This window comes from Pan paniscus, chromosome 6 (assembly GCF_029289425.2).
Source record: "Pan paniscus chromosome 6, NHGRI_mPanPan1-v2.0_pri, whole genome shotgun sequence".
In the NCBI taxonomy this organism is placed as follows: domain Eukaryota; kingdom Metazoa; phylum Chordata; class Mammalia; order Primates; family Hominidae; genus Pan; species Pan paniscus.
This window is the reverse complement of record NC_073255.2, coordinates 53381229-53409165: the sequence shown is the minus strand read 5'-3', so window position 1 is coordinate 53409165 and position 27937 is coordinate 53381229. Positions and strand designations below refer to the sequence as shown.

Genomic DNA, 27937 nt, shown 5'->3' with positions numbered 1-27937 from the left:
TTAAGAAAATCACAATTATAATAAGTACTCTCTCAGACCACAGTTGAATAAAATGGGAAATCAGCTCCAACAGGAATCCTCAAAACCATGCAAATACATAGAAATTAAATAACCTACTCCTGAATGATCATTGGGTCAACAATGAAATCAAGATTAACATTCAAAAATTCTTTGAACTGAATGATAATAGTGACACAACCTGTCAAAACCTCTGGGATACAGCAAAGGCAATGCTAAAAGGAAAGCTCATAGCCTTAAATGCCTACATCAGAACATCTGAAAGAGCACAAACAGCCAACGTAAAGTCACATCTCAAAGACTTAGAGAAACAAACCAAACTCATACCCAGCAGAAGAAAAGAAATAATGAAGATCAGAGCAGAATGAAATGAAATTTAAACAAAAAAAAATGCAAAAGATAAATGAAACACAAAGCTGGTTATCCGAAATGACAAATCAAATTGATAGACCATTAGCAAGATTAACCAAGAAAAGAAGAGAGAAGATTCAAATAAGCTCAATTACAAATGAAAAAAGAGATATTATTACTGATACTACAGAAATAAAAAATACTATTCAATTCTAGTATAAACACCTTCACACACATAAATTAGGAAACCTGAAGGAGATGGATAAATTCCTGGAAATATATAATCCTCCTAGATTAAACCAGGAAGAAACAGAAACTCTGAATAGACCAATAACAAGCAGCAAGATTGAAATGATAATAAAAAAAATGACCAACAAAAACAAATCCAGTACCAGAGGAATTTACAGCTGAATTCTATCAGACATTCAAAGAAGAATTGGGACCAATCCTATTGACACTATTCTACAGGATAGAGAAAGAGGGAATCCTCCCTAAATCACTCTATGAAGCCAGTGTCACCCCAATACCAAAATCAGGAAAGGACATAACAAAAAAAGAACACAACACAGCAATATCCCTAATGAACATAGATGAAAAAATCCTTATAAAAATACTAGCTAACTGAATCCAAAGCATATCAAAAAGATAATCCACCATGATCAAATGTGTTTCATACCAGGGATGTAGGGTTGATTTAACACATGCAAGCCAATTAATGTGATACACCACATAAACAGAATTAAAAACAAAATCCACATGATCATCTCAATAGATGCAGAAAAAGCATTTGACATAATCCAGCATTCTTTATGATTAAAACCCTCAGCAAAATAGGAATAGAAGGGACATAACTTAAGGTATTAAAAGCCATCTACGACAAACCCACAGCCAATATTATACTGAATGGGGACAAGCTGAAAGCATTCCCCCTGAGAATTGGAACAAGACAAGGATGCCCACTTTCAGCACTTCTATTCAACATAGTACTGGAAGTCCTAGCCAGAGCAATCACACAGGAGAAAAAAATAAAGAGCATCCAAATTGGTAAAGAGGAAGTCAGACTGTCACTGTTTGCTGATGATATGATTGTATACGTAGAAAACCCTAAAGACTCATCCAGAAAACTCCTAGAACTAGTAAATAAATTCAGCAAGGTTTCAGGACACAAAATTAATGTACACATATCAGTAGCTCTGCTATACACCAAAAGCAACCAAACGGAGAATCAAATCAAGAGCTCAACCCCTTTTACAACAGCTGCAAAAAAAAAAAAAAAAAAAAAAAATTAGGAATATACCTAAGCAAGGAGGTGAAAGACCTCTACAAGGAAAAGTAAAAAACACTGCTGAAAGAAATCATAGATGATACAAACAAATGGAAACACATCCCATGCTCATGGATGGGTAGAATCAATATTGTGAAAATGACCATACTGCTAAAAGCAATCTACAATTTCAGTGGAATTCCCATCAAAATACCACCATCATTCTTCACAGAACTAGAAAAAAAAATCCTAAAATTCATATGGAACCAAAAAGAAGCCCACATAGCCAAAGCAATTGCTAAGCAAAAAGAACAAACCTGGAGGCATCACATTACCTAACTTCAAACTATGCTATAAGGCCATAGTCACCAAAACAGAATGGTACTTGTATAAAAATAGGCACATAGATGAATGGAACAGAATCAATAACCCAGAAATAAAGCCAAATACTCACAGCCAACTGATCTTTGACAAAGCAAACAAAAAAACATAAAGATGGGAAAGGACACCATATTCAACAAATGGTGCAGGGATAATTAGTAAGCCACATGTTGAAGAATGAAACTGGATCCTCATCTCTCACCTTATACAAACTTCAACTCAAGGTGGATCAAAGACTTAAATCTAAGACCTGAAACCATAATGATTCTAGAAGATAACATCGGAAAAACCCCTCTAAACATTGGCTTAGGCAAAGACTTCATGACCAAGAACCAAAAAGCAAATGCAACAAAAACAAAGATAAACAGATGGGACTTAATTAAGCTAAAAAGCTTCTGCACAGCCAAATAAGCAATCAGCAGGGTTAACAGCCAACCCACAGAGTGGGAGAAAATCTTCACAATCTATACATCTGACAAAAGACTAAGATCCAGAATCTACAAAGAACTCAAACAAATCAGCAGGAAAGAAACAAAAAATACCATCAAAAAGTGGGCTAAGGACATGAATAGACAATTCTCAAAAGCAGATAGACAAATGACTAACAAGCATATGAAAAAATGCTCAACATCACTAATGATCAGGGAAATGCAAATCAAAACACAATGTGGTACCACTTCACTCCTGCAAGAATGGCCATAATCAAAAAATCAAAATAATAGATGTTGGCATGGATGTGGTAAAAAGGGAACACTTTTACACTGTTGGTGGGAATGTAAACTAGTACAACCACTATAGAAAACAGTGTGGAGATTCCTTAAAGTACTAAAAGTAGGTCTACCATTTGATCCAGCAATCTCACTACTAGGTATCTACCCAGAGGAAAAAAAGTCATTATATGAAAAAGATATTTGCGCACACGTTTATAGCAGCATAATTTGCAATTGCAAAAATTTGAAACCAGCTCAAATGCCCATCAATCAACAAGTGGATAAAGAATATATATGTATATATGTGTATATATACATCTATATATGTATATGTGTATATATATACATATATATACACCATGAAACACTACTCAGCCACAAAAAGGAACTAAATAAATAATGGCATTGGCAGCCACCTGGATGGAACTGGAGACTATTATTCTAAGTGAAGTAACTCAGGAATGAAAAACCAAGCATTCTTATGTTCTCACTATAATTGTAAGTTAAGCTATTAGGACACAAAGGCATAAGAATGATACAATGAATTACAAGAATGATACAATGAATTTTGGGGACTTGGAGAGAAATGTTGGGAGGGGAGTGAGGGATAAAAGACTACACAATTAGGTACTGTGTACACCGCTTGGGTGAGGTGCACCAAAATCTCAGAAATCACCACTAAAGAACTTATTCATGTAACCAAACACCACCTGTTCCCCAAAAACCTATTGAAATAAAAAATAAAATTTAAAAAGGAGACATTACTGTAGAGAAAGTGTAGAAAAGTTTCATTAATTACTGATAAGAGCATTCTCTTCTAATAGACTGTAAGGATTAATTAAAATACTTTTACAAATGAATTATATTTATTTTAGCAAGTGATTATAAAAAAAAAGATTGTCAAATGTTAGTTCTTTCCAAATTAATTTATAAATGCAACATAAAGTCAATTAAAATTCCAGTGGGAAATTGTAGACACAATCCTTTACAGTTCTTTCTCTACATCCACAAAACAATGTTTAATCGATTTTTATTTGCCATATTCATTGCTACAAAACTAGTGTCAAGAACATATAACCTCTCTTAAAAATAAATATCTCTGGGGATCAGAAACTGAACAGAAAGCTGGAGGTCGCATCTCAACCTGTTGGCTGGTGGGTGCTGGGTTTAAATTCATAAAGACAGCTATGAATTTGACTACCCATCAAGTTACCATGAGTTTGCTGTAGTGGGAAAAAAGAAAGACAGATGCCTGGGGCCTTGTAACACAGTGCTGAAAACAGAATGGGATACGAGGACATCCATATTAGAAGGCACAGCACAGGAGTGGTGTGTGGAGAAAGAATCACCAGAAACTGGCTATGAAATTAAAGGTCTAAGATTTTAGTTTGTGATATTGAGCCCAGTTTGCTGTTAGGGTAAACCTGATAGCACACAAATCAAAGAGCAAATTGAGCACAGAGCGGTTTAGAGCAGGGGATTTCTTCTTGCAGTAGAGAGAAACATCATTAACATTAGTCCTGATCAGAGCAGGGGAAAAGGGAAGACACACTACCACACAGGTGCAGAAAGGGGCATGAAGGCACCATGCCCTGAATGGTTCCCAACCAAGCACACAGTTTAGAAGGAGGTGAAGAATCAAGTGCCCTGTGAAATGGGAGTGAAAGGGCCCAGGTAAGAGTGACATAAAGGAGTGCATGAGTGTATGTTACCCACAGAGCCTGCATGGGTCATCTGGCCTCAGGCAGCCTCTGAGTGTGCAGGGTGCCCAGGGACCTCACATATGTTAAAGCAAGGGGAATAAACATCTTGCCTCCTTCCCTAGAGGCCGCTTTCTTGGTTTTTAATGTGTTCGCTGCTCCCACCCTGAAGGAGTCATGACCACCTGAAAGAGGAAGTCTGGGTGGTAAAAAGAGGGAAACCATCTGGCCACTTAGGCTGATGGGAACATTTGAAGTTTTATCCAGAGGAGAATAAAGAAGAACCACCTGAGTTCCATCTGCAGAGAGGAGCTGGGCACTTCCAATCCACTCTGATACCTCCCAGGGAGGTCTGCCTTTGGCTGCTCTGTGATAAGACCTCCAAGGCCCTTTACTCCAGCTGGAAGTACGGAGCTCAGTTTATTCATATTTGGAAACTTTTCCCCACATCAGAGGAGTGGTAATTGGAAGGTAAATTTGGAGGAAAATGATGTTTTCAAATTTTATTCCACAGGACTGAGGGAAAATGCTGGGGGTTCTCTGGGCTTATTGTCTCTTTAAGCAGCAAAAATGATGAAATCTGTATCTTACCCCATGGGAGTCCTGATGATAGCATGTCCTGAAGTTGGAGAAACTTCACCATTCAGCATTTTGAAAGTCGTGCTCTTCCCAGCTCCATTCACCCCTAGAAGTCCAAAGCACTAAGAGGAAACAAAGTTAAGTAAAGCACATTCAATCAAACAAGCTAAATAAATAGAACAAGTTAAATAAAATCAAAATTATATCAGAAACAGCACTTGCTTTTAGCCAACTTTGAGTTGACTTTGTTGGTTTGTGTTATTTATGGAGTTTTAAAATGACAACATTGTATAAAACACTGTATAGATTACAAAGTCCTCTTAAAATCATCATGGCACTTGAATGGTGTAAGAATTTCAGCAGTAATTTACAGACAATAAATTCGTGTGTGGAAAACTCAAGAGGATGAGAAGTAAATGCCAACTACCCCCAAATTATGCAGAGATAATATAATATTCTTAGGAAGTCACATCATTATAATTATTATTCTCCTAATTTCATTTTTGTATATTTTAAAGTATTTTCTTAAAAGATTCCATCTTCTACTGTATATACATATGTGTTTGTCTGTGTATGTGTATGTGTGTGTGTAGTGCTCACAGCTTTCTTATATATCTTCTTTTTCCATTGAAGAGCCTGTAAATTCCTGCAAATTCACTCCTAACTCAGAGTCTAAGCTAATCTCGATATTAATTAAAAGAGAAACTCTCGTTCTATATTCTGACATTGAGCATAGAGTCAACTCAGTTCTTGATCAAATCTCGCCTTACAGCCAACGTGTAAAATGGCCTTCTTGCTGTCTTTTCTACACTTTGTCTCTATCATGTGCCTCAGCATATACTGTGCCTGAGAGTCCACCTTGGTGACAGTGTCTCTCTGGTTCTGTCAATCTCCTTCCAAGACAGCTGTTTTCTGATGGCTAGGAGCTGCGATCTATGGATACAAACTGGCTTCCTGGCTCCTCAAATCTTGGAAAGTGACTGCTTCTGGATTTTCTGCCACCAAGCCCCACCTAACCATCACCTCACCCTATTTTGGACCTCTGAATTTCACAACCCCCTGAGTTGCCATCTGCTTCAATTACCATGTTTTCCCCGCTTTCCCTGCATCTCTCCCACCATTTGCAATATGAGTCCGTCTCCCCCAGGCCTACCCTGTCCATGTTCCAGGGTACACCACCATCAGCCTATCCAAATTCTACCAATGCTTTTAGGCTTAGCTATAAACCACATTTTGAATAAAGCTCTCCCCACATACCCTGTCCTCCCACCTTTCCTTCCCTGCCTGCACAGCCACCCTCTCTGGACTGACAGCATTGAAGACAATACCACTCATGCACCTTTCAGTTCTTTTTAGAAAGTACTTTAATATATACAAAAATGAAATTGGGAGGATAACAATTATTATGATGCTGTGACTTCCAAAAAATATTACATTATTATATCACAGTCCCTGCCTTGGGACAATGCTTATGCTCCCATGTAACATAGTATATGCTTATGATATTTTGTTTCCTAACTGATTATTAATTTCTAGATGGAGAAGGATATACAGTCAATGATAGTTCAGGCAATGATGAACTGCATATACAATGGTCATCTTACAAGATGACAATACCATATTTTAACTGTACCTTGTCTATGTTTAGATACACACATACTTGCAATTATGTTACAATTGCTTACAGTATTCAGCACATACTGTATAGATTTGTAGTCAAGGAGGAATGGGCTTACCATACAGCCTAGGTGTGTCGTAGGCTATACCATGTAGGTTTGTGAAAGTATATTATATAATGAAATCACCTAATGACACATTTCTCAGACAATATCCCCATTGTTAAACAACACAGGACTGTATCTTAGTCATTTCTGTATTTTCCACAGACTTTTGCATAGCACTCTCCATCTAGGTAATTAAACTGTAATGCTTATAAGAGCTTAAGATAATAAAATCTAACTTTAAATGGCATCTTGGACCATTTAAGATACCTGGAGCATCATTCTGTCAATGTTTTACAAGTTTATCTCTTAGCCCTGTTGGGACTCAGAAAATAATACCCCAAAGTGAAGGCCCCAAAGGCAGCCTCAGAATCAAAAGTTTTACTCTGACCTTTTCCTGCCCTGCTGTCTCCAGCCCCTCCTTCTCCCCTGAGGCTGGTCATAGCAACTAGAACCTCTTTTCCCCAAAGCCACCATAAAACCAAAAATATTACCCTAACTTCTCCCCTTTTACATATTTTTCAGTACAAAAATTACCCCTAAAGAAGTTATCTGTCCTACCTTGTTTGACTGTAGGTCATAAGACAGACCTGCATTCCAGAGAGGGTCCTGCCCCACACTCACAAGGAAGAAACAGAAAACCAAACACTGCACATTCTCACTTATAAGTGGGAGCTCAACAACGAGAACACGTGGGCACAGGGAGGGGAACAACACACACTGGGGCCTGTCAGAGGGATGGTGGGAGGGAGAGCATCAGGATAAATAGCTAATGCATGTGGGATTTAATACCTAGGTGATGGGTTGAGAGGTGCAGCAAACCACCACAGGACACATTTACAACTATGTAACAAACCTGCACATTCTGCAAATGTATCCCAGAACTTAAAATAAAAATTTTAAAAATAAAAATAAAACATCATAAACATATAGATAATAACTCAAAAAAAAAAAAAGCGCATCTAAACAGAGAGGCCTTGCTGGGCTTCCCCTCTCAGTCTAATAGCATTAACTGGGTCATACTCTTTTTGTCCAACCATATTTCTACATGGCTGTCCGTACTTGGTTGAACCTAAGCATAAAAACAGACAGTTTCCCTGTATCTTTGGGTCTTCATTCTGAAGGCTCTCGTATCACGTAAAACTATAATCAAATAAATTCATATGCCTTTTTCCTGTTAATCTGCCTTTTGTCAGTTGATTTTCAGTGAACCTTGGCCCCCCCCACACCCCCTTGCCTCAAACTACTATGGAGAGGTACCGGCAAAACTATAATAATCATGATTTTTAAAGCAAGGGTACAAAAAATAGTTCAATAAGATGGGTAAGATTGCATAGCCAGTCTTAGAGCAGAAGCTAACAACTACTAAAAAAAAAATCCTTTCTTAACATTTTGTTCTAATCTACCAGAAATCATAGTTCAGAGAGTAAGAATATGCCTGCATTACTTCAGATTGATCTCTCGGCTTCTCTTTACCTCATAATACACATATCTGAGACACCTACTGTCAGATCACAAGTAGAATATAGATACCAATCAGATAACAATATAACCTATTTTGAATTTCTCAGGAGCTGGGAACAATATGAATGCAAGGTGCTCTTTTATTTTTAACAGTTAATTGAAGGCAATCACTTCCAGAACTGATTTCCCTTTACACATTAAGCATAAATCAGGAACAATTTATATGGCTTCTGTCAGTTCTGATTAAACATTATAACTAGAACTAATGTCTTACCTGTGAAAAAAACTTCCTGAGCTATTGCTATGGTGGATGAGTGTTCTTTACCTTTTCTGAGCAGCATTTTGCCAGATGGGCTTAATTGGACACTTAGAGTACTGATGTCCCAGTAAGAGATAAAAGTGGTTCCTTAATTAGATTCAAAAAAATATTTGCTCAACAAAAAGTTATCCCATAGCCCAAGTCATAATTAAAACTATGCAATCACATGAAATTTTTAAGATTATAAAACAAAATAAATCCTATCAATCAGCCAAGTTTTTACTATGAAATAGTCAACAGACCCTCTATTTGGTTCTGCTCCTACTGATTTTGTAGGAATTTCTAAAATTCGAAGGCTATTTTTGGCTCTGATTTCAAATATTCTGAGACTAACACAAGCAGATCAGCTACTAGAGTGGTACAGGTTCACAACAGAAGAAGATTAAAAATAGAAGCTTCATTACCTCTCCTTTTGGTATGCCCAAACTAATATCTTGCACAGCAATAATATTCTGGAAAAAGCGTCGATAATGTTTACTAAGGTTGTATAACACAAGAATGTCTCCATTGGTCCTTCCTTCAAACACCCTCTTTTCCTCTTTTTCAACATCTGTATCCTTAGAAGATTTGACTGTGCCTTGGAGAGTAGAATGACCCCTGGGAAGATGAAATCAGAGTGAATTCACACCTAGCAAATGATACCGGAATAGTCTAGAAGAGGCAAAAAGGTCAGAGATTTGTAAAAAATGGAAGATATCACCTTCGGACTTCTGGGCAGTCAGCTTTGTCCAGAGCACCCAAGTTCTGCCATCCTGATTATCAGGCAAGAATCCATTTTTTATTGTCTAACATAAATGAAATATACACATTCCTAAAAGATGCTGAAATGAATTAGCACTAAACTAGAGCTAGTTTTTAATTTTATGAATAAGATCATGCCAGATTAATTGTACTAAATGTTAAAATAACTTATCACAAAATTATTATAAGGCATTTACTTATTAAGTGCTTTTTACTAAACAAGTCATTTAATAATGTAGATTGTATATAAAAGTACTCAAACATTATAAGTTTATAGTATATGTTGAATCGCATAAAAGGATTATATAACCAGCACTTTGCACAATACTTTGCAAAAAGTATTCAGTAAGTATCTATCAGAGGAATGCAAATTTAATTTTCAACTCTTATTTTCTCTAAATCTGAGCTGCTCACTTTTTAATCTTCTTTCTGATTTGCAATCTGACACATTTGACTTTCCAATAAATTTCAATTTCCCCTATAAACTATAATATGCCAACATTTAAATTATTATATTTAATCATTTAAAATATATTTAATGATTATATTTTAATGATAACGACTGAGTTAGTATCATAACCAACATCAATTACCTGGCTTTGACAGTGTAAATTGCCATGTAATATATTATTATATTATCATTGGGAGAAGCTGGGTGTAAGGTACATAGCAATGTTCGATAATAATTTTACAACTTCTTCTGATTATTAAACTATTTCAAAATAAAAAAGGTATTAAAAATAAAATCCAATATCCATGGCAAGCTCCCAGTATCCCCGGCAACTTTTTTTATTATTTTTCCACACCTGAAATCACCATTTGACAATATATAATTTATTCTACACAGAACATAGACGATGAGAAAAATATAGCTAGATACTCAGAATTCTATCTTACATGACCTCATTTATATAACGTTCAAAGGCAAGAAAAATGAATCAATAAAAATAAAAATAAGGATTGCAGTTACCTAGGGTGCAGCTATTGATGGAGAAGTTTATGAGAGGCCATCTGAAGTGTTGGTAGTATTCAGTTTATTAGTGAGAGGGGGCTACATCAGTGTGTTCAATTTGTGAAAATTCATTGAATTTTACACTTTTCTGTTTGAATGTTATTTCCCTCTCCCAGATGAAGGTGTGTTTATTGACCTTTCACCCTATCCTGGACTTTCGGAAGTCTTCCCACTCCAACAGGAAGTTGTGCCACCTGTATTCCCTCCTGCCTGGCAGAGCAGTATTCACAGTAACCCACATCAGCTTGCTCATTCTCTCCTCAGGAGGATTACCTGGGAAGCTTTATGAACAGCTCCTGGGTCTCATCCCCAGAGCTTCTCATTACAGAGTTCTAGGGAGGGGCCCAGGTGTGCACATTCATTTAAATCTCCTCAAGTAATTCTGGTTGGTGGAGACAATTGACTGAGCTTACTTCTGGTCCACCCACTCACAACAATTCAGTGTCCTAATACAGGAATCCAACTATGCCCAGAAATGTGCCACTTAGTTATCCTCTAACTGAAAATGACTAACAAACGATCCCTGTATTAAATAGGAAGAATTCAGATGGGACCTAGGTATAGCAGAACTTTCCAGATATGCAGCATATCTCATATCTGAACAGTGTGGCTGTTCCAACCCAGCCAGCACCTAGGGTACAGAGAGCAAAAGTGCAGCTCTAGGCAGGAGACAAAATAGGCAGGAACTAGGGCTCAGGTCCTAATGGAAACCTGAATTCATGGCAAACAACCCAAGGCCAGCAGCAGGACAGTGGGACAGCTGGACAGGAGTCAGCGCAGGTTAGGGAAGGACAGCAAGGAAGTGGGATCTCAGCACTCACGTTCAGCAGTGGGTGCAGGTGACAGGGGCCCTGCTCAGGCTGGGAAGGCAGGATCTATCCATTCCCAGTTGCACAGGGCAGGGTCTCCCTATTTTCTTGCAAGATTCAATTATGAGTAGCATATCGATACCATAAACCAACATAGATGTGCCCTAATAGAGAAAGAGGGCGTAACAGAAACATGGAGAAGGCATCAGCCCAGTCCCAGAGGCAGGGCAACAAATATCCCTGTGGAGATGGGAGGGGGATCACAGACACCTTCACTGAGCAGAAGGCACCACACTTCAGGGGGGGCCTTGCTAAGAACCTTGGGCTTTACCTTTCAAACAATGATTAGTGGCTTAGTTAGATCTGGGTCTTAAAAGTAAATTGACTGGGTTATGCAGTCATTATGACAGTTATCCATAAAATGGTAGTAGGCAACTAGTGTCTAAATTCACTTAAATTTCTATGCTCTGTAACCTTCATGTAGAGAAAAAAATTGACTCTTTACTGTGGATAACAAGGACATTATTCTAAAATACAATTCAACTTATACTTACAACTCTAGAAAGTAAAGGTAATACAGATTTTTCTCTTTAAAGAAAAATCTTTTGATACTATAGGAAAATGGAGTACCCTGAAATCTGCCAAGGGGGATCCTACATTACAGTTTTTTAAAATAGACTAAACTAGTAAGGGACATCAGAGAACAAATTATGTTTAAAGGGCACTCTGCATTTTACTCCAGGTTCAGTCAGCTATTGGAAATCTGCAGACTCCAGGGTGATGTGGCCAATTCAAAAGCACATTGGGATTTATACTCAAAACGGTGTCTATTTTACTTTATTAAAAGGGGTTATGTAACAAAATATGTCAGGAAATGGCTGAAAGGAAAAATAATTCTATGAAGAGATCACCATAAATTATTAATCATGTGTCTTTATAATCCTTAATAGATTTTCTAGTGACATGGTCTTAATTGGTAATTTCTCCAAAAAGGATCCCTCCCTCAAGTAGAGGTCAGAGGGAAATACATAGCCCTTGGAAAGAGCAGGCCAATGAATTCAGGCCACTTGGGTATGGGGGGGAAGCCAACCATTGTGGATCCTACACAGGAAAGCACATTGCTTCCTTATGTAGTGCAAATGTTTTATCTGACAATATTTCAGATATCCTTTCAAGGCCACATTAAATCCTATTTATAGTAGTAGGAATGCATGTGTGTGCATGCATGTGTATAAACCACATTATATATCTACATGTCTACACATGCCCCATGCTACTGACTCTCAACCTCACCTGACAAAGATCAGAGTACAGCAGCATAAGCAACAAGATCCAGCAAAGGACACATAGACATCTGTACTGAATTTTCCTATCTTCCTGCTCCCAGAGTTCTTGGTATTTAGTTGTAAAAATAATGTTATGGTATTAACCAAATTTACCTTAGCTGCTTCAAAGTAACAGAGAAATTCAGCAATTTCAAAGTGAAAATATGTTCTCACTCATAGGTGGGAACTGAACAATGAGAACACTTGGACACAGGAAGGGGAACATCACACACCGGGGCCTGTTGTGGGGTGGTTGGAGAGGGGAGGGATAGCATTCAGAGATATATCTAATGTAAACGATGAGTTAATGGGTGCAGCACACCAACATGGCTCATGTATACATATGTAACAAACCTGCACATTGTGCACATGTACCGTAGAACTTAAAGTATAATAAAAAAAATTTTTTTAAAAGAAAATATGCTGAGACAAATAATTGGAAAGATTATCTCACAGTTTGTCACCTTATCTTTTGAAATTTTCCTTCCTGGTATGGGTGACTGACACCAATCAATGTTTAAAAAATAATAAAATCTTAACGCATTAGAACTATGTATAATGCTGATCAGATATAATTTTTATTTTACAACCTCCAGGATGAATTTTTCTCTTCCTCTCGTTTTGCAGGAGTAAGTGCAGCTCGAGGATGAGCCCTTCGGAACCCACCTTGGCCATCGCAGAAGGTCCCAGTGTAGCAGAACCCTCAAGAGGAGAAGTACTGTGCCCTGCGAGGCCAGTTGCACGAAGATCCAGCCCAGAAAGTTCATCTCAAAGGGACTCACATAGGAATCAATGCCGAAGTTGTGGGTCAGGTCATATTTGATCTGATTATAGCAGAGTTCTACCAGTCCTTGACCAAGGCAGAATTGAGGAAAAATAGTAAAGACCCACTTGAGGACATCATAGATATTCTGTAAATTCTGCACAGTGAAAAAAAGAAAAAAAATCCAATTAAAAGCTATTCCCCTTTTCATAACATATACCAATAACTTCTTTTTCTCCTTGGTTAGCTCTGTGTTCCAGGTCTTCCCTATCCCAACTATTCACTGATATTCTCAGACAGCCATCAAAACAAAGGTATTTTGTTTAGAGATATTAGATCTACTGGTATTTGCCTTTCAAGGTTTTCTTGCTTGAGAACAGTGATGATTTTTACATCTACTTTTAAGGAAATCACAATGATCTCTAAACAAGTATGAACAAAGGTGTTAGCAATATATGAACACTGAGTTAACAAATAATCCATACATAGAAGGGGGATGCAGGTGCACAAACTCACAGAATAACAATCCATAAGTGTTCGATTTAGGATTATGTGAAAATTGTGAAAATGATAATTATACAAAGAAATAAATTAGAAAACATGAGTTTTTGCTCCCCCACATCCCCCTCACTCCAACAGGGAGCCTCACCAGTGGGAAAGACAGATGTTCCAGATCTTGTGTTTGAACTCAAAATGTGTCATCATATAAACTGTGATTTGGTAACAATGAAAATGATTACATTAACACTATAATTTGTAAACACAATGGTTAATACTGGTTACACTAGATATTCAGACTTATTGTTCACCACTGTGGAAGATGGTGTGGCAATTCCTCAAAGATCTAGAACCAGAAATACCATTTGACCCAGCAATCTCATTACTGGGTATAAACCCAAAGGAATATAAATCATTCTATTCCAAAGATACGTGCACACATATGTTCACTGCAGCACTATTCACAATAGCAAAGACGTGGAATCAACCGAAATGCCCATCAATGATAGACTGGATAGATGGATACACCATAGAATACAATGCAGCCATAAAAAGGAAGGAGATCATGTCCTTTGCAGGGACATGGATGGAGCAAGAAGCCATTATCCTCAGAAAACTAATGTAGGAACAGAAAACCAAACACTGCATATTCCCACTTATAAGTGGGAGCTGAGCAATGAGAACGCATGAACACAAGGACAGGAACGACACACACCGGGGCCTGTTGGGGGATGGGGTGGGGGAGGGAGAGCATTACGAAAAATAGCTAATGCATGCTGGGCTTAATACCTAGGTGATGGGTTGAGAGGTGCAGCAAACCACCATGGCACACATTTATCTATGGAACAAACCTGCACATCCTGCACATGTACCCCAGAACTTAAAATATTTTTATTTTTTAAGAAAAAGAGTGATCTGAGAATCCAGTCACCTTTTTTGGTTTCTTTCATTAATTCTACAAGAATTAATGCTACAAAGCTCCATAACCTACAAATGAAAATTTGAAATTATTTGAAATAAACATTTGAATAAGGTTGCTTCCTAAGCAAATAATATCAAAATAAAGAGCAAAGGAAAAGAAAGACCCAAACAAAAGCAATACGCTGCTTTTAATTACTTGTTACCAATTGATTTAGATCCATTTTCTGGCAAACACCTCATTGCCTGTTGATTTTTTTTTAACAAGTAAGCAATGCTGTTTATAATTAAAGGTAACAAGCCTTTCCACTTGCCACACTGGTAGAACCTCACGAGTGGAAAGGTTCCTGGTCAGCTTCCTCTTTGGATATGGACAATTCTTCTTCCTTTTTCTTTTGGAGCTAAATCTCACTTCTGTGACTCCACTCCCCAGGGAAGCTCTCTGCTTTCAAGTTCCTCACCAATAGGATTATCTACTGTGAGTCTCTTTTCAGTTTCACCATGATTCATGACTGACATCCTGATGGTTCATGTCATGCTAGAGATCTGATGAGGGAGGAGGGAAATTGTACACTGTCTCTACTGATTTCAATTTTCTCCTCAAGCTAAAGCCAATTAATGGTTCTGCAAGTTTTCTCTTTAAAGTGTAGACATGTTAATATAAATCAGTGTCAATAATAAATCTATAAAAATCACCAAAATAGATTATTACCATCACTGAATGCATAATAGACGTTTACAGAGTTCACTGCTTCTATCCAAATATGAAGCACAGTAATAAAAACTAATGTTAGCTATCATTGGCAAATTTACTAAGTCTCTGAAAGTCCAGCCATGAGGAAGTAGACTCATCCCAATTAAATAGGCATCAGTCCCTGTTTGATTTGAAATGAGAACTGCAGCACATGCTTCAAAACTAGGAGCTCAGTACCTTTTCCAGGTCATTTCTCAGCCCCTGAGCTGGCCAAACATTTGGGAACTACTGAGGAATCAGACTCCATATAAGCAGCAGGGAATCAGGAGAGAATAGTGTGGTCAGAGCTGAGAAAAGAAAACAGAATGAAAAGGATTGCAATAAGGGGGCAGAGGAAAGTGCAAAATCTGAAGTCCGTATCTCCAGGTAGCACTGGGGATGCTGAGGGGCTGAAAGAAGTATTAAAGCAGAGGCAAAGACCCAGGCAGGCCTCACTAAGGGAGGAGACAGGAGTGAAAGGAATGTGGCAGGACTAATGGGTTCACCTTGACCTAGACACCTGCTGGAGATGACATTTAAGAAATGACTTGCTAATCAGAACGGCCCATTGGAGAGTGGCATTGACCTCACAAGGAGAAGTTCTTTCTGACCACGGGCCTCATGCTCAGGAAAGCCCTTGGCTGCCACACTTGGAAAACAGCAAAATTAAATTTGTTCCAGAAATCCCAGAGAAGAGGGTAGAATCCCGCCAGATCATCATTCAGACATGCTGTGCCCCGAGAGCATGGTCAGCTGTGTTGTGTGGCACATTCTATCTTGTAGTGTCTGACCCAAACGATGGTGAACATTGAGAGGGCATGTTTCAATGACTCACTCTTCCACCATTCATCAGTAATTCATCAACAAATAGTCTCGATGAAAATGCTAGGCATGTGGCAGTGAACATCTTCATGGCTCTACCCTCAAGAATGGAGTGGCTAAAACGGAACATTTTTTCATCAATTGTTGCTAAGCCTAGGCATGGCTTTTATAATGGCAATGTGTTTTTTGTTAATTAGAATCCATTTATCTCTCTGGAGTTTAAAGACAGTGGATACCAATGCATTTCCATTGAATTCCAGTCAGAAAAGCAACAAAAGAGGCATGAGTTAACACCGTCTTTGCACTAGAGGTGCAGAAGTGTAGAGGTGATGCTACAAACTACTGACCTTAGCTTTGGAGATGATGGCTAGCAACCGGGGCATAATGGTTATGAGCATGGTACAAAGGCCAAAGATGAAGTTTAGTGAGACATAGGAAATGAAAGCCACGTCCGAACTGGAAAAGATTCTGGACATCAGGTACATCCACGGAAGAGTTGCATATCTGAAAAGTAAAGTGAAAAGTAATGTTTGTTTTACTGTAACTTTACAGTAGTTTTATCTATGGCAGATACATTCTAAGACCTTGGGGTGAATCCCTGAAAATGCAGATATTACTGAATCCTATATACACTATGTTTTTCCCCATACATACAACCTATGATAAGGTTTGATTTATAAATTAGGCACAGTGAGAGATTAAGAACAATGAGTAGTATAAAATAGAACAATTACAGCAATATGCCAGCGTGCCTACTCTAGCACTTTGGGGCCATCTAGTAAAACAAAGGTCCCTTGAACACAAGCACTGCCATGCTGCGACAGTCAATTTGGTAACTCACTGACTCCCAGGTCCAAAGTGAGGATATGCAGGACAAAGGGGAAATTCACGTCTCTGATGGGATAGAGCAAGACAGTACAAGATTTCATCCTGCTACTCAGAACACTGTGCCCTTTAAAACTGATGAATTGTTTATTTCTGGAATTTTCCATTTAATATCTGGAGACCACAGTTGACCATGGGTAACCGAATTCTCTGAAAGCAAAAATGCAGATAAGGGGACAGCCGTAAGACTGAATTATAGATGCAATTTTATTGGCCCAGCAATTTTTCCTCACTTGGTGAACAGAAATGAACTTTACATAATACATTCCACGGTATTTTTCCAAGACAACACACTCTTCCTGGGGCTTCAGAGGGCTCTGCAATGCAATAAAGAACACCGGATGGGGTCACAACACACACACGGGTTGTACGTGGGCCTGAACTTGATGGCTCTGTGGCCTGGAGAAAGTCGGCTGACTTCTCCAACCTCTCTTCTCCAAAAGGAGCTTCTTTGCTCTGCTTCTCATCAGGAAGGCAGGAATAATACTTATTCATTATATTGAGAATCAAAAGATATCAAGAATATAAAAAGCTGCAGAGCTACATAAAAAAAATAAGGCCTAAAAATAAAAACTGAAAGCCTCCTTCCAGCATCCACTGCACAGGGGGTACCATCTGTAACTCCTCAGTGTGCCCTAATCTTCCTTTAGTCCCCAGCAACCCAGGAGACAGCACTGTAACTGTCATCTTACAGGCAGAACAATGGGGATTTGCAGAGTGCAGACACTTGATTGAGCTTTGCAGGTGATAAGTAGATGAACATGGGATTCATTTCCATGTGGCCCCAAAGCTGGGGAGTAAGAAGCATTGCTAAACATTGAACCCTAGAAGCAGTCCCCACATGTGTCAGATGACATCAGGATCTAAGATACCACCCAAATGTCCCTAAAAGGAAAACATCTCATTTTCTTCATTCCGTCTCCTCAATTCTAGAGCCAGGTTTCACTCATGGCAACTTCCCTCATCTCCTTCCTGAAATAATACCACTGCACCCAATAAAGGAAGTACACTTTGAACGATGGTTCCTAATATCAGCAGAGAAGTCACTGATTTTGAATCACAACTTTCCCAAAAGATTCTCATATATCCGGAGCTTCAACAAGTTCTCTGCTCACTCAAGGTAAATGTATCACTGTTTTCTTATGGTGAATAATTGGCTTAACCTGAAACACTTCAGTGCCTGCAAAATGTCTGAGGTTTTCCTAATATGTTAACAAGTTCTGAAAAGTATGAGACTTCAAAATGATATAAGAGATGCCAGGCCCTCAAGTTAACTCTTAGTCTAGTATGCACCCCCTTTCATATGACATCCATGATGCTTTCCTGGGTTAAAAGATGCATTCTCATAGTTCATAAGATATATATAATATGATATATAAAATCATATAGTGTTTTAGACACTCTACTCAATAGCAATCTGCCTCAAAATGTGGGCATTAAGATAATTATTTCAAAGCACACAATGGAGGCAAGAGCTGTTCTAAAACAGTTGCTACATAAGACAATCAACTAATTAAATCAAAATAATTACCAGAGAGATAAGTCATGACTTCTTAGGGCTGTACATTATCAACATCTCTGTCTGAAATAAACTACCACAGAGAGAATTCAAACCCCAACACATATTCACCCACACCACACACCTACCCTCTTTCCTTCACTGTCCCTTCTGAGACAAAAATCAAGTGCTACACTCCTTCACGCGACTGTTTTGAGAATCAAATGAAATCACAGAATTGCAAGTATTTTTGCAACAGAAATATAAGCAGTAGTAGAAGTTTGTGAGCCAAATTTTGGGGCAGCTGTAATTGCTATAAAATTCATTCTAAGAGCGAATGAAAACTCTCTCCAACTTATAACTACTGATTCAAACTCTATATTCTGGAACAGCACGTGACAAATTGCTTTTCTTTTCCATGTGACAGTCCTTTAAATAGCTGAGGATAGCCATGTTATTCTGCTTAAACCTCCACTACCAAAGACTGGGTCTTTCTCTGCTCCTTTAACAACACGATATTCAACCAGCTTTCTCTGTTAAATTTTGCATTGTGGGACTTAGGGGAGTTTAGGTAAGGCTGCCTCACAGAGAACATGATGTGGTTGGCCTGGCACAACACACAGCAAGATTATCATCTGCTTTGATCAGCATCTCCACATCCAGCAATACAATCTAAGGGTGCAGCAGCCTCCCTGTCTTGCTGTGGAGTCTGCATACCTGATCTGCACTTGAGTGACTAATTACCACCTCAACATTAGGTTCTACTTCCTTTGAGATGGTTCAGGATCTGTATCTAGTTACTTATTACATAAGGTTTCCATGCTGGGTTATGTCATTTAAATATGTGACAAGTGGATCAAAGCATTATTTAAGAAAAACAAAGAATCAGAGACATTGTCCTAAATGAAGCCACATGAGAGTTCCTATTGCTAGATGAATGAAGAGTATTCCAGTGTGGTTTTCAACAGGCTATGATTCCATTACTTTTTTTACTACATTTTCATTAGTTATCTTTCAAATACTTGGCTCAAATTAACGTATTAGCAGCTCCAGTCTCCTATTTTACAAGAAAAAAATGAAATTGGCTTATATTTATTTTTTTGTGAAAATTACAATGAATTTCAACAATCTCCAGGCTTTTATTAAAATATAATATCATTTTAATGATTTTAAAATTTGCTAGAGACTGGCCTACTGTTCACAACATCATGGAATTTATGGCGGAGAAAATTCCCCTTTTGAAAATCGGCCGCTTCCCCATGCTTTGTGGATTTCCCAAGACACCAAGCAGGATTCTGCAATCTCATCTTTTAGCGCTAAATATACATCAAATATGTTCTTAAGGTTTCCATCTTTATGTAAGTTAGGCTCTGTTTTCTTTCATTCATTTTAGGTGTCACTTCCCTCTTTTGGATGCTAATTCTTCCTGACTCTCCCTTTTATAGTTTAAATAACAAATTGTCCTTGATAGAAAGAAGAAAAACAATAAGACTGCGATTAGGCATGTTTATCTTGTTATCTCTTAAAAGAATCAATTTGTGTATACTATCCCTTATTCCTTCAGATTCCTGCCTTTAAGCAGCCATTTAATGCCTGGACGTGCTCTTAGGTTTCAGCTCGGGATTCAGCTTTCCTGAGTTTGCCCTTGGGCTCCGTGTACCCACAGGTCCTTAGAAGGACAGCAGGCATGAGCCAATTCTGCTATCCTCACCCAGAGATTGCCAGGCACACAGGAGACAGCGGTTCCCCAGACCGGGTCTCTCACTGCCCCTCCTGTTACAGTGGCAGGGGAGGTTGTCACCAGTTCCACTGGCTGTGCTCCAATGAAGAAAGAGCTACCTTCTAAATCTGCATTCCCATGGATGTCACCCAGTGACCCTGATCAACTTCCCTTGGGGGCTCTTCTTCCCTGGGATTAGCCATGATTACAAACACGGTCTGAGTTATCTCTGACATCTTTCCAGTCTCTGCAACCTAAGAGTTCTTAACCAGAAGCGTGTAACCCCTATTGCCTATGATTGTGCTTCAACAGACCTGTGAATCTCCAGAAATTCTTTGAAAAATGTGGTAGTTATGTATGTGAAGAGAATTCTTAGTTTAATTCAAATTCTTAAAGGGTTTCACAATCAAAACAACTAATAAAAATTTCTAAAAGCGTGTTTTCAAGGCTTTCTAACCATTTTATCTAAGTTTTAACTCAGTTTTTGAGATATACTCTCCTAAAATTCAAAAATAATTTTATAGCAAAGTCTATTTTACTTGAAATAGAGGGAGACATGACAACACTATCCATTCAATTGGATCAATAAACTGAAATCAAACTGTGTTCTTAGAGCTGGGTACACACACATAGATCTTTATACACAAGTCCATAAATTTCTAGCTAAATATAATAAATATATGTCTACTATAAACATGTTTTATAGCTCAGGATATTACATCTTCTAAAGAGTAAAATAATTCTAAAGAGTAACAATAATGGCTAAAATTAATTTAATGGGAATTTTGTACCAGTCATTGTCCATGATAGTCATATAAACTATTTAATTTAATCTTTATAGCAAAAGACATGAAGTCTTACAAAGAAAAAACTGAGGATTAGACAGAATAATTAGTATTACCAAAGCTACAGCATTGGGGTTAGTGAGTAGTAATATCAATGTTCCCCCAAAAGTTTGTCTGTCTTGTTTCTCTCTCTCTCTCTTAATCTCTCTCTCCCTCTCTCTCTTAGTGTCTCTTTCCCTCTCTCTGTTAATCTCTCTCTCCCTGTCTATCTTTCTTTCTCTTATCTACATACTTCCATCCATCCACCCACCCACCTATACAATCATCTAGTAATGGTATATATTTGTTTAAGTAAAACTCTGTCTCTAATTAGATGTTTTGAATAATTCTAGGGCACTTATATAAATACAAACTGTAAAAATCACTTTATTTGTAATCCTCTTAAATAAGAGCAAGCTGTTTTATCTTTTAAAATAGCCTTGAATTATAATAAATTAGTATGATAATGATTTTCCCTACTAAGCATCTCTTATGTAGTTAGCCTGTATATAAGCAAACGTGCATGACAAATAAGAAGACATATATATCCTGATACCAGATATATATAATTTTGAGGCCACTAGCAATGATCCTGACTAGCATGCATAAATCACAAATTCATAAAATGACTTTTCTCCATTTGCTACTTTTTCATCTGAAAAAAAAGTGATAGAAATTAGACAAAACATTTTCAAACTACTAATATTAGAGGAGAGGAGAAAAAATGCCAGACAGCTTGCTGAGAGAACCTCCACAAATGCAATCTCTGAGCTAACTGGATTATGTATTTGAGCCCCTGATTAATGTCAAAGTGAGAATAATAGAGAATCCATTTCCCGCTGCACAAGTTTGTCAAACAGCTCAAGGGCCTGTCTGAGACAGGGCAGTGCTGTCTTCATCACGACCAGGTCAGCCCTTCCTTCCTCCACGGGGCATTCATCATCCTGCTCAGGCTTGTTTGCTCCGTGTCCCTTGCAGAAGCAATATAATTGCTTCAAAAGAGAAGAAATCATGAAGTCGACAGCAGGTTCAAAGCCATCCTGAGGGTTTTCTCTTTCAGAAAACAAACCGTAATTCTGCAGCAGCGTTTCTCATCACATACCCGAAAAGTGACAGCAGGAGGGCCGTGGCTGCCAAGTTCTCGCGGAAAGTAAAAGCTGTTAACTGGAAGGCGACAATAACAGCAACACACAGGCAGACGGAAACCAAGTAAAAGAGCTGAGAAGATAAAAAGAAATAAGGGAGAGCTGTTACATCAGATGGTCATATTTATTATCATCTACTTATCCTGAAGTTTCCTTTCAACTTCACAAATATATTTCCTATTTTGCACATTAGGAGTTCTGTAGCCGTGGAATTAGTCCTGGAAACTCGCTTGTTTTAATCTGAGTTGTATCCCCCCAAAATTTATACATTGAACCCCCAGTATTTCAAGATGTGACTGTATTTGGAGACAGGACTTTGAACAAGTGATTAAGGTAAAATGAAGTCAATTGGGTGAGCCCTCATCCAACATGACTGGTGTCTCTAGAGGAGATCAGGATGCAGTCACTCTCAGAGGGCTGACATGTGAGGACACAGGGAGAGGATGGCTGGCTACAAGCCAAGGAGAGAAGCCTCAGAAGGAACCAACCCTGCCAACACCTTGATCTCAGACTTCCAGCCTCCAGGACAATGAGAGCATCAAGTTTCCGGGGTGAAGCTACCCAGCCTGTGGTATTTTGTTATGGTGGCCTGAGGTGACTACTACTGTCATGCATATCCATCTCCTTTGAGGAGGGTCAAGGAATCCAATCAGCTTTCATGAAACACAGCCTCCTCCCACACACGTAGAACCAAGGACAGGCTCCTCGCACTACCTCCCTATCCAGCCTCACCTTAAGGTGCTCCCTGCAGGCCAACAACAGCCATGGCTTTCCTTCAGGCTCTCACACGCCTGGTTCCTTCTTCTCTTAGAGCCTCAAGCTGCAGAGCTCTTCCTGCATGTCATCCATGGGCAGGGCCCCTTCTTACCTCACAGATCTCAGGTAAAGTTTCACTGTCTTCTTTGACCTTCACATTTGAAGTCATCCTCCATCCCATCATTCTCTTTCATTCTTTCAATAGACCCAGTCATGGGCCAACTGTATCTTGCGCATTTATTTATTTGTTTGTTTACTAGTTTTTCTGCTTCCTCTCATAAGAATCTCTTTGAGGGAGCAATCTTCTCTGCTTTATGCATGGCTTTATGCCCAACACCATTTGGGGGGCTATGATAGAATAACATAGACCAAGTATCTTATAAACCACACAACTTTATTGCTCACAGTTCTGGAAGCTGGAAAGACCAGAATCAAGGTGCTGGCAGATTCGGTGTCTGGCGAGGGCCAGCTTCCTCATTCAGACTGTGACTTCTCACTGTGTCCTCACATAGAGCTCTCTGCGGCCTCTTTTACAAGGCCATTAATCCCATTCAGGAGGGCTCCACTCTCAGAACCTAATTATCTCTCCAAGATCCCACCTCCAAATACCATCACACTGGGGATTAGGTGTCAACATGAATTTTGGGGGGACATAATCATTTAGTCTATAGCAACCTTGGACCCACCTTGACCCACAACAGATCCTCAAAAATATTTCTTAAATCAGTGATTGAATAGAATAAGCAGAGAATGATTGGATGAAGATGGAAAACCATCCAACCAAGAAGCAAGAAACCCTCCCTGTCCTTAATCACCAAGATCAAACATCACAGAGTAAAGAAGAGTCAGACTGAGTGGGAGGCATAAGAGACAATAAACTAAGGGTGCTGAAAAGAAGGAAGATCCTGGGGTTTTGGAGACTTTGAAAGCCCCATGGTGTCCTAGAAGCATGGCCCCCGTGTGTTGTGATTCTCTCTTGCCACACACTTCTTCCCTTTTATCTGGGAAAGTTGTGGCCCTTAGACACTGTTAAATGACAGACGGCAGAGAGACAAGTAGCCAGCAGCAGTGTGTAGCACTGGGAACAAAACTGGACCAGGAGACAGAGGCTGGCACTGAGAAGCCATCTCTGTACCAACTAGATGTAAAATTTTGGACAAGTCACTTCCACTTGCCTGCCTTCAAGTGTCCCTCAGTAAAGATAAGGGTTTAAAGACCCAGAATTTGTCAATCTTGGTTAAGATTCATAAATCACCTTGAGTACCTAGTAAAACACAGACCTCCAAGTCCCCCCAGTCCTATTGAATAGAATCTCGAAGGATACGCCCTTGGGAATCCTTATTGTTACCAAATGTCCCAGGTGATATCTATCACCAGGCAGGTTCAGGGAAACCTCTGATTAAATTAAATGAACTCCTGAAATGTTAGGTAACTTAGGTGTGACCCCGATAAATTGTACTTTCAAAACAAAACAAAAATCCAAGTTACACAATCAAAAGAAAATAAATTAGCTAAATTCTAAGCCAGCTCAAAGAAATAAACCTTACAGGAAAGCAACATGTTAATATGCAGAAATTTGTGCCTGGTGTAGCACAGCTCGGACAGCACCTAGTGCATGGAAGGTGCTCAGTAAATGGTTGACCTCCGGCCTTCCACTGACTTATGTATGATTTTCTGTATCACAAGATGAATCATATGTATGAGGGCAAGGATATCACTTTCCTACAAAATAAAGACAGCTCCACGAGAGAACAATGACAGTAGATATTGACCACTAAGAACAACTTATCATATAAGATGCTTTTTTTTACTTAAGATAAATGTCCTGAAGAATAGGGAACACCTAGACAAAGCATCTGTTATTGTCCCCCAGGATGGCAGACACTGATCTGGAGGGTTTCCATTGGGGAACTGAGTGCATTCCAAAAATGCTAATAATACCTGCCATACCTATTAGGCAATGAAGCACAGGTCTCGCAGGAGGGGGTGTTAAGCATGCAGATGAAAGATCATTTCTAATGATTTTTATCACCTCATCTGCTACCCCGTTGAAAAGAGCATAGTAAAGGTAATAATTTTCTCATCTTCTCAAGAAGAAACTTTGCATCTTTGTAAAGTTCTATAATTTCCCAGTTCTCCAGCCTGAAGCTTATCAGTCTTCCCCTTATGAACCAATTCTATGGTGATCAGTAAAGGTGACTTAATCTGAAATGCTCTTATCAATAAGATGACCCCTTTTTGTGGACACTCCAAGGCAGCCAGGGCCCCAATGCCCCCCTCCATCCCTCCATACATGCACTATTTAGATCACTATTGTGGAGGCACACAGAATCTCATTCCCAAATCCTACCATGTCATAGAGGAAGTTTGTGAACCAGTACATCCTGTAGCCAAGGCCACTTATGTGCTGCAACCTTTTGGCTCCAATCACTCTGTCCCTCACCACGGAGCTGCCGATGGATGCAGACAGGATGGAGAATCCCAGCACGATGCAGAGGGCCACTCCACACTGACGGATGCTCTCCAGGCTGCGGGTGGAACAGAGCAGCTCTCAGGCACCTGACGAAGAACACAAGCCTTCTTTGCTAATAAAAATCAGCAATGATGACAGCAGTGAAAACTGCTAATTAAAAATTCATAATCAGCCAGGCATGTTGGCTAAGGGCATGGATTCCCTCATTAAATCCCCTCAGCCACCTTTTGAGACATGGATGACTAAGCTCAGTTTACAGAAGACATAACTGAGGAGCACAGTTTGAGGGCATTTCGGAGTCTTCTTGTGTCAAAATCTGCTCTTCACCATTGAGCCTGACTCCCAATTAAGATGAAAGATATCCTCTGAGCAGCATCCGGGTAAGCTGTGACCTTTGCCCACACAGGGACTGCTTTGCAATACAGTAGCACCTGCCAGAGAGGAGCCTTCACTACAGCTCCACACTGCAGTGGCCCATCTCTGAATTTAATCACATGAAATACCAAGGAGATTTTGCAATAGATTGAGGTGCTTTGTAATATTATACACTGTACATTTTCTTAGTAATTGTTTTACCTGGAGCACTACTACTTTTACTCAAGTCAATTGCTGCCTCCTCTCAACTCCTTTAGGAACAGTCAGACCACAGATGGTCTTTCAGGAGGCCGACACGATGGAACTCCTCAGCACAAGTCATCTGCTGTGCCATGCCTTCTGCTCCATCGTGTCGCATTCTACAACAGATGTCAGCTAGCCTACTCTTGGAATTCTGGAAGGTGTCAGACACTGTTAAAGCTAGAACCCTGAAAATCATTATGTGAATGTGAGGACAAGCTGCAACCCAACCGGTGCTTCCTGCCGGTTCCTGCCAGATTAACAACTTGAGCAGAGAATGCCCATTAAGCAGATTTGCATTCTGCAACTTAATTTGGTAGGTCATAAAAAGTTTTTCAAAAATACCCACTTTTATTATCGTCTTTTAATTAAAAGTTTGTCAACCATATAATAGAGAAGGGAGATGGGGGAGAAAAAGAGAAGACAGGTGGAAGCATGCTACCCTTCACAAAGACAGTGAGAACTGACACAGAATTCTGTACCTGAAGAGCTCTGGCCTTATCCCCACCCATGTCTCCATCTGGATCAGGAGGAAAATCTTGCATGAGAAATATTCAAGGAGGCGTTACTATGTTTATGTACATGAATGCAATGTTTATGCTTTTAACCCCAAAAACTCTTCAGAAGATGTACAGTCCCATAAGTTTCGGTAAATCATTCCCTTAGAAGAATTTCTGCTTAGAAGTACAGTTGCATGACAAACTCATCTGTTTTAAGCTCAGTCAATGTACTGCCTCTCTTAATAGTCGTTTTTCTCACACTTTGCAAAGAAATGCCCAAGTCCTGTGGGCATTTCCTGCTAACTCTATAAGCCGTCTCTTGGGGCAAATGCAAAAGAGAGACCAAAGTCATCCCTAAGTAACACAAAGATTTTCTTCCATAGTCAGGGTCACACACCCCTCAGCATTCCATCAACTCACATCTTGTCCTCGTTCAGCAAGGCCCCTCCATATGGGTGGCTGTAGAGTGTTATTCCTGTGAAAGACAAATTGAAAAGTGGGCCTTCAGCCTGCTCCTGCATGGTGAATCGCAGCTCATCTACAGGCTACGCAGATTCCCTGTGCCATCACAATGTATCCTGCTTGCTTTGCCCAGGCCTTGGCCAATTAGCAGAAAAGAATGGCAAACTCCATTGTGAAATTCAGCAAATATGTGCTGGGATTTCTGTCATTGCTGTTGTTGTCAAACATAACCAGCATGAATTGTTCATGCTTTACATGACAGGCCCTATGTTCATAGGTTCTCATATTTTATTGTGTAATCCTCATAAGTATCCCATAGCCTATGTTTGCAGAGAGGAAACATACTCAGGCTAAGTAACAGTATGCAAAGAAGACTATTTGATACGAATCAGATCAATATTCACCTCTAGATCAAGCCACATCTAGATAGATAGATAACTGGACTGTTTCACTGAACCAATTTTGGTTTTGGAGTTGTTTATTTTGTTTTGCTTTGTTTGCTTTCTTGGGCTTGTGCATGTGTGTGATGCCAGCAGCCAAAATGAAGAAACTGCCATCAGCTTATCAATTAAAAGGATTTTATTATAAGAGCTGTTTATAATATCACAGAGTGGGACAGTGCTTCCCCAGAAATTCTAGTCAATATTGTGTTAAGAAGAACTCCATAAATAAAGTTGGTTCGTGTTTTATCTTGGACATTGTGGACTGTGAGAGTAATCAGGTTTCCTTTGCCTAATTGGTTGTGTCAGTGATTGGAGTCAAATGTGTGGCTTGTATGTGGAGGCCATTACCAAAGGCACAAATCCTTGCTCCATTTCATGTGGCCAGTCCTAGATTTTGCTTATTTTTCTTTTGGCTCGCCTTTAATTTACCCTATCATCTGTATTTTAATTTATACTATCACTTGTATTTTAATTCATCTTATCGGTAT

The 27937-nt window shown here is 39.1% G+C and overlaps 1 protein-coding gene across 2 annotated transcripts in view; it reads right to left on the bottom strand.

Annotated features, from left to right (window-relative positions):
- The window catches only part of ABCA13 (ATP binding cassette subfamily A member 13), a 513749-nt gene that overhangs the window by 151365 nt on the left and 334447 nt on the right, over positions 1 to 27937 (bottom strand). For both annotated transcript variants that reach the window (XM_063606228.1, XM_003805826.7), the window contains exons 49-55: positions 26965 to 27019; positions 25307 to 25484; positions 22158 to 22273; positions 16476 to 16632; positions 13061 to 13314; positions 8912 to 9104; positions 5016 to 5125 (exon numbers count right to left, since the gene is read on the bottom strand). In XM_063606228.1, the coding sequence (XP_063462298.1) occupies positions 5016 to 5125; positions 8912 to 9104; positions 13061 to 13314; positions 16476 to 16632; positions 22158 to 22273; positions 25307 to 25484; positions 26965 to 27019 (1063 nt within the window). The remainder of the gene's footprint in view (positions 1 to 5015; positions 5126 to 8911; positions 9105 to 13060; positions 13315 to 16475; positions 16633 to 22157; positions 22274 to 25306; positions 25485 to 26964; positions 27020 to 27937) is intronic.